The sequence below is a fragment of the Helobdella robusta genome, assembly GCF_000326865.2.
Source record: "Helobdella robusta unplaced genomic scaffold HELROscaffold_5, whole genome shotgun sequence".
Taxonomy (NCBI): Eukaryota; Metazoa; Annelida; class Clitellata; order Rhynchobdellida; family Glossiphoniidae; genus Helobdella; species Helobdella robusta.
This window is the reverse complement of record NW_008705254.1, coordinates 572,582-580,278: the sequence shown is the minus strand read 5'-3', so window position 1 is coordinate 580,278 and position 7,697 is coordinate 572,582. Positions and strand designations below refer to the sequence as shown.

General features: G+C 29.2%; 1 protein-coding gene across 1 annotated transcript; it reads left to right on the top strand.

The window, feature by feature from the left end:
- Positions 1–2,292: 2,292 nt before the first annotated feature.
- HELRODRAFT_189101 (hypothetical protein) lies at positions 2,293–7,566 on the top strand. The gene is made up of 13 exons (XM_009027085.1): positions 2,293–2,372; positions 2,771–2,904; positions 3,502–3,677; positions 3,866–4,072; positions 4,346–4,409; positions 4,795–4,861; positions 5,143–5,219; positions 5,589–5,717; positions 5,974–6,017; positions 6,178–6,377; positions 6,471–6,577; positions 6,819–7,416; positions 7,509–7,566. Exons 1-12 carry the CDS (start codon positions 2,368–2,370, stop codon positions 7,064–7,066), a joined length of 1,458 nt encoding a protein of 485 aa, XP_009025333.1. The 5' UTR covers positions 2,293–2,367; the 3' UTR covers positions 7,067–7,416; positions 7,509–7,566.
- The last annotated feature ends 131 nt before the right edge of the window (positions 7,567–7,697 follow it).

Here is a 7,697-nt window from a genome sequence, read left to right as displayed (position 1 = left end):
TAACTCTATATAACTCTATATAACTCTATATAACTCTATATAACTCTATATAACTCTATATAACTCTATATAACTCTATATAACTCTATATAACTCTATATAACTCTATATAACTCTATATAACTCTATATAACTCTATATAACTCTATATAACTCTATATAACTCTATATAACTCTATATAACTCTATATAACTCTATATAACTCTATATAACTCTATATAACTCTATATAACTCTATATAACTCTATATAACTCTATATAACTCTATATAACTCTATATAACTCTATATAACTCTATATAACTCTATATAACTCTATATAACTCTATATAACTCTATATAACTCTATATAACTCTATATAACTCTATATAACTCTATATAACTCTATATAACTCTATATAACCATGCATACTACCCAATTCAATCAATAAAAATCCCACTAAAACCAGGAACCACCGCGTACCTGTTATATGTATGGTATAAAACAAAACAAAAAAAGACAACAAAATACACACCACCAAGTAGAGTAAAAGAAAAAAGTCCCTAACATACCTATGTAACTAAATTATCTTATGCCCTAGCCTACCTATAAAATAAATTAATTTTTTAACTCACCTACCTATATTTCATTAACTTAACTCAAGGCTCATGAAGAAAGAGAAAAAGGAGTAAAAAAGAACACAAAATACTACCACACAAACAAACATGATGTGTGTATGTATGAGCAACCGCTAAAGAACCCACCTAAAATAAAAAAATACAACATACAAACCACAGACAAGCATATATAACTCTATATAACTCTACATAATAAAATAAATAAAAAAAAAGAGAGATCAGGCAGACTGCTTCAAGCCTCAAGCGAAGCAGAATGCCTGATCTGATTTTCATGCTTTTTCAGCTCTTATTTATACTCGTTTCAACCATACATTCTCATCATTTCAATCATTCACATCAGTAAAAAACTTATTTAATGTATGTCGTACACTATTATACAGTCTTAACAACAATGCTAACCGTACTAAATTGACGTCATCGAACGAACGCCTTCGAAACATTCTGGTTGGCTGGTTGAATCTGCTATATTGCTTTTTATCTAATCAGTGCTACATATACCTGCACGCAGTTCAAATTTTTCGGGGAGAATTCAAAATAGTTTGAGACCACACCTTGCTTAACATCCGATTCCGAGCCGAGACAAGCTGAGCCAACATGCGTAGATTTATAAACGCTTTTATATTAAAATTTTGCTCGCTTTATATACGAATATCCCCAATATTGATATCAAAGAAATAACGCGAGCGAGTTTAAAAAATATTTTATTCAAAAATTAATTAGAATAGAACATATATGCAAGTTTTATTAGCCAAGTAATTCTATCCAATAATTTAAACACACACACCCTCCAATTGAACTATCTTGCAATCATTATCTTTTTATGCCTATCAGTTCTCCAGATTTTGAAAATAAGCTTGTTCTTTTGATGTGGAAGTTGAAGGGATACATTTCACTAAAAATAGAATACCGCTAGCACGAGTCATTTCCTCCAACGATTTTCGTAACAAATTCTCCATTCTATTTAAAAAAAATTTTTTATGCTTTTTAATCAGTAAGGTCACAATTATCATCATCGATATCGCGATGAAATCTAATTGAATTTTTTTTAAATTGTTGATAGAAATAATTAGTATATAGTAAAAAGTTTAAATTTTTCTGAGAGAATTCAAAATAATTTGAGGCTACACCATAATACAATTGTACAATTTGAATGTGCAATTCTAAATGTATTATAACTACATAAATCTATCTATCTATTTCATTAAGTTTTGCCTATATTTAGTCAATTTTATTTGATAGGAATTGAATATAACCTTTATGCAGGGTAATTCACTAACAGGCAGTTAAATAACCACTGTTTACTTTTACCTATCCTACTTTAAAGTTTTTATGATGTGTTTTAATTATTCAGTCACGATCATCATCATCGATATCGCAATGAAATCAAATTGAGAATTTTTTAAATTTTTGAAAAAAGCTATCTTTATTCATTTTATAATACTACTTTTTCAATAAGATACTGTTTGATACTGTACTATCAACTAACCAGTCAGTCAACAAATGAATCAATTAATCAATCGCTGAATCAAATCAACAAATTTGGTAATTTTTAAAACCCACTGCCATCTTTCGACAATTTTAAAATTCAAATGAAGCCCTTTGCAAAACTCCTTTAGAATTAAAATGTTAACATTTCTTTGCATGTTTACGACTATTTTATCGTCCGCTCTGACGGACAGATCATAATTATACTATTATAAAAATATAAATATATCTGGTTTATCGGAATAAAGTTTCAAGTTTGCGAAATGAAGTGAGAATTTAAAATTTTTCAAAATAATTTTCAAAGGTATTTTTAAACGAAACTACGAATTTCTATCAGTTGGAGTTTTGAGTCTCTAAAAAAATTTTTTTTGAATCATTTCATTTCATACCACAAAAATTCCTAATTGAGTTAGGAAGTCGGCTCTTCCCTAGTGACAAAGAAAATGATTGTTTGCAAAGGGTGTTTTTTAATAAATCTCCACAAATTTTTCCAACTAGCCGACTAGCGTGAAAGTTAGAGTGTAAAAAACTAAAAACTAAAAGTAAAACTGTTTTTTGTGTCTGCCTGTAATAATAAAATAAGTAGTCTAACTCTAACTACTAATCATCACCACTAGCACTAATGATATTAATCAAATAATATTTTATATTTTTATTTATTTTCAGACGTGGGGCTAATATCCGCGATAAAGATGGCGTGGGATTCAGTGATATAACTGAGGAATCGAACCCAAAGAGGCAGAAACAAAGGGATAAAATTCTTTACAACACTAACCAGCCATTCATTCCTCATCACATTGGTCTCCGTTTTGACAACTTTATACCATTAAATCATTCCACCAATGGCTATATCAATAAAAATAACAATAATTATAACTATAATAATTATAATAGTAATTATAACTATAATAATTATAGTAATAATGCTAATGGTTTATTTCAGGATCAATTTACTAGGCCAATGCCTAATGTTAATGTTAATCGAATAAATAATAATATTATTTATGATGATAATAATAAAATTTACCCAAGAAATAATTTGTATTATAACCAAAATATTATTCACAATAATATCAATAATAACCAAATAATTTATAATAATAATAATAATAATATCATCAACGATCAAAGATACTTCAAGAACGGTAATGGCAACCATAGAAGTTTAACTGTCGATGACAATCGGAATCAAAGAATAATAAATAACGCTAACAATATTCAAAATTATTTCTGCAAAAATAACAATAATTATAACAAGCCATTATTCAATAATAATAATAATAATTATTATAACCAAAAAACGTTTCATAATAATAATAATGATTATAATAATATTATAAATAATAATAATAACAGAAATAATAACACCAACAACGATAATGGTGCTACCTCTATAGGTACTGATAATAATAATAGTAATTCTAAAAATAGCAGTGCTAAAAATAGCTCAACGACAAAAACCACACCAGATGTCAGTGCATCTGGGGACAGGTGTATATTAAATATTAGGAAAGGTTCTACACCATCATCTTTGGAAATTAATTCAAATGAATTCTCTACATTGGATTTGAAAGTAGTTTCTAGAGTTATTTTTTGTAATTCTTATTATTATTGTAATTATTGAATTGATTAGTTATTTATCTGTTAATTGTTTTTCTATTTCAGTTTTTATATAAAAATTAGAAATAATATTGAAATATAAATTGATAGAAATGATGTTGAATAGATTAGAATAAAGTAAATTTAAAAAATATAACCCAGCTAACTGATGAGATACAAGACTATTACGCAAAGAATCGACAGTCCGAGTTAGTTTTCAACAATAAACGTCGTCTACAACTGGAGTTGTACAACATCATCCGAACTGTCATCCCCGGTTCAAGGCTTTTCATGTTCGGCTCCTCCCTAAATGGTACCGGTACTAATTCTAGTGACCTCGACCTCTGCCTTGTTCTGCACAACGAGAAGGTTTAAGTTTACTTTTAGTTTTTTCCAAGTTCACTTTTAGTTCTTTCCAAGTTCACTTTTAGTTCTTTTCAATTTCACTTTTAGTTTTGTCTGTATTTTGGTGGAGTTCAAATCTTTTTTTTCAGTTTAAAATTCTTGCTATCAGTGATAAGTTGTGATGATGATGATTGTGGTTACTATGATGATGATTGTGATAGTGAGTACAAAGATGATGATGATGATGGTGATGATGATGGTGATGATGATGATGATGGTGATGATGATCGTTAACAGATTGAAGACAATCAAACCATCATTAGCACGTTGTTCGCTGTCAGAAAAATTCTTCATAGATATAGTTTGTGGATGGTTTGAATGAATGAATAAATGAATGAACGAATGTTTGTGTGAATGAATGAATGAATGAATGAATGAATGAATGAATGAATGAATAAATGAATGAATGAATGAATGAACGAACGAATGATTGAATGAATGAATGAATAAATGAAGAAATGAAGAATAATTTGATTAACAGTATAGAGAAAAATTCTATTTGAACAAACGAACAAACGAATGAATAAACGAATGAATGAATGAATAAATAAACAGTGGAATGAATGAAAGAATAGATGAGTGAGTGAGTGAGCGAGCGAGCGAGTAAGTGAGTGTGAGTGAGTGAGTGAGTGAGTGAGTGAGTGAGTGAGTAAATACAAATGATAATTGAAATTTTATCTCTCCAGGAGTATCTAACAACATTATTCTGATCAGGGCTAAGGTGCCCATAGTCAAATTTCAAGACAACGTCAGGTAATGATAATGATAATAATAAGAAATAATTTTGTTAATAATTTAGAATAATAATAATAATTATAAAAATTATAGTTATATGAATAATTATGAAACCCATGATACAAACTCATTGCTGGTCATTCATTCATTCATATGGGCCATGCTGTAGTTTACACAATTTGATGTAAACTTCCAACTTTCATTTTAAAACTTATAGTTATTATTTATTATTAGTATTAATAATTATATTATTATTATTTTATATTATTATTATTATTCTAAATTATTGTTGACCCCAGCAAAATAGAATGCGACCTGAATGTTAATAATACCGTTGGAATACGCAATACGCACTTACTCAGGGCTTATTCCTCAAGTCAGTTGCATATTTCTTTTGCATTTTCGCACATCCTTTGCTTGCCTAATTTCACTAATTTTCCGAATCTTACTCCACTTTACTACTACTGATCAGTAATTTCACAGACGTCTAACTTCTGATTTCCCAATCACTAACCTCATATCTAGATTTTTAATTTTTTTGTTCTCAATAATCTTTGATCAAGATTCTTCTTTGGTAATTATTTAACTAACTTAATTAATTTCTACCATGTTTATCCAACCAACTTTACCCAACTAATCATTTTTAACTAACTTCTGATTAGTATCTGATTTCTTGATTACTAATAATTTTTAACGGATTCCTGTGTAAACTGACGTCTTCTTTCACTAATCACTAACTTTTCAGTGGACCCCAGAGTGCCTTCTTTACTTATGTCAGTGAAACGCTGGGCCCGGCTCAATGACATCAACAATGCATGTCATTCAACCCTGTCCAGTTATTGCTTAACCTTAATGGTGATCCATTTTCTGCAAAGTAGGTAATGATGACGATGATATCATGATGATGGTGATGACGATGATGTCGTGATGACGATGATGATGCCTTGATGATGATGATGTCGGTTTACTACTGCTACCACTACTACTACTACTACTACTACTACTACTACTACTACTACTACTACTACTACTACTACTACTACTACTACTACTACTGATAATAATTATGAAAATATAAGTAATAATATTTACATCATGATCATAATTTTGACTTTTTCCTCTCCTAATAGCCTGCCCACCACGGATACTACCCTCATTACAGGCTCTCTACCCCGTGAGTTTTACTAATTTTATTACTAATAATTCCATATTGCCTAATCACTAATTTAGCCTAACTCCACCTCATTACTAGTTTTTTTGTCTCATCATCATTATTATTATTATTATTATTATTATTATTATTATTATTATTATTATTTCTCAACCCCCACCAGGGTATTTTTAATCTCAGAGTCGAACTAAGTCGCATTGACCTCGACGTCAAACTGCCGGCATTCAACAACAACAACAACGTCTATAATAATAATATTAATAATGATAATAATAATAATAATAATGATAATGATGATAATAATACAATTAGCGTTGGGCAGCTTTTTATGGATTTCCTAGATTATTATGGCAATAAATTCAAGTTTGTCATCACTACTCCATATCATTTTTACCATTATTTTTGTTATCATCATCATCATTTCCGTTATTATTGTTATTATTATTGTTATTATAGTTTTGAGCGTAACGTCATTTCCGTGAGGCTGGGGACGACCTTGATAAAAGCAGAGGTCATGGAAAAGGTGAAGCCTGAAAATCAGTGGAAGTTTATTTCCATTGAAGGTCGTTTTGGTTGATGTTTTAGATAATGATAATAATTTTAATTATAATATAATATTATTATTATTATTAATTATTATTAGTAATAATTAAAACAACGGCATCCTTGATCATTCTCCTCACCTTCCTTGCACCTTAATTGCTATAATTATTATCATTTTAATTATTAATAATTTATAATTATTTATATGAAAATTATTTATTGTTTTTATAATAATTATAATTTAATTTTTTTTTTCCACAGAGCCCTTTAGCTTACAGAACGCAGCGCGTAGCGTGCATGAGGAGGCAATGTTCGCGAAAATTCGCCACGTCTTCAGGGAGTCCAGCCAATTAATTAAGCGCTACAAAAATGGAAAAAGAAAAAATGACGATGACGTCAATGGAGAAGAGGATGATGATGATGAGGGTGATAATAGTGGTAGTCTTGGCTCTGGTGATGTCATTAAGTCTCTTTTTACGATTAAACTGCCACCACCTGTCAAACGATAAGTGTGCTCTACAAAAAGGGCAGAAGAAATTAGGATGACGATGGTGATGGTAGTGATGATGATGACGATGATGGTGATGATGGTGACGATTTACTGTTTGCTCAATTTTTCCTGCATGATTTACATCCCTTTCTGATGATTTTTATGGTGAAAATGATGATAGTAATGATGATGGTGGCAACAATAATTGAAACATTGATGATGATGATGGTGGTGATGATGATGATGAAGGTTATGATGATGATGAAGGTTATGATGATGATGATACTATTAACGATACTGCTGCTACTGATGACGATGATGATGAATTTGATGATGATAATATGAATGATGATGTTAACTTTTCAATATGTTTGGCAAGTCTTACATACATATATGTTTATATATATATATATATATATATATATATATATATATATATATATATATATATATATATACACATTTGATATTACAGTTATTGTGAATACTAATGATAATGCTTCCATTATTGTTAATAATTATAAAGGTAATTATTATTACTATAATTATGTTTTAATTATAATACATATGATGAAGATGATGATGGTGATGATGTCATTACTTTGTTGCTATTATTGTTTTCGTTGTTATTGCTATTCTGTTCGTCCATT

Coding starts and splice junctions, on each gene's coding strand:
- HELRODRAFT_189101 (XM_009027085.1), top strand. Junction 4,410..4,794: donor AAAAATTCTTCATAGATATA/GTTTGTGGATGG, acceptor TTATCTCTCCAG/GAGTATCTAACAACATTATT. Junction 6,578..6,818: donor GAAGTTTATTTCCATTGAAG/GTCGTTTTGGTT, acceptor TTTTTTCCACAG/AGCCCTTTAGCTTACAGAAC.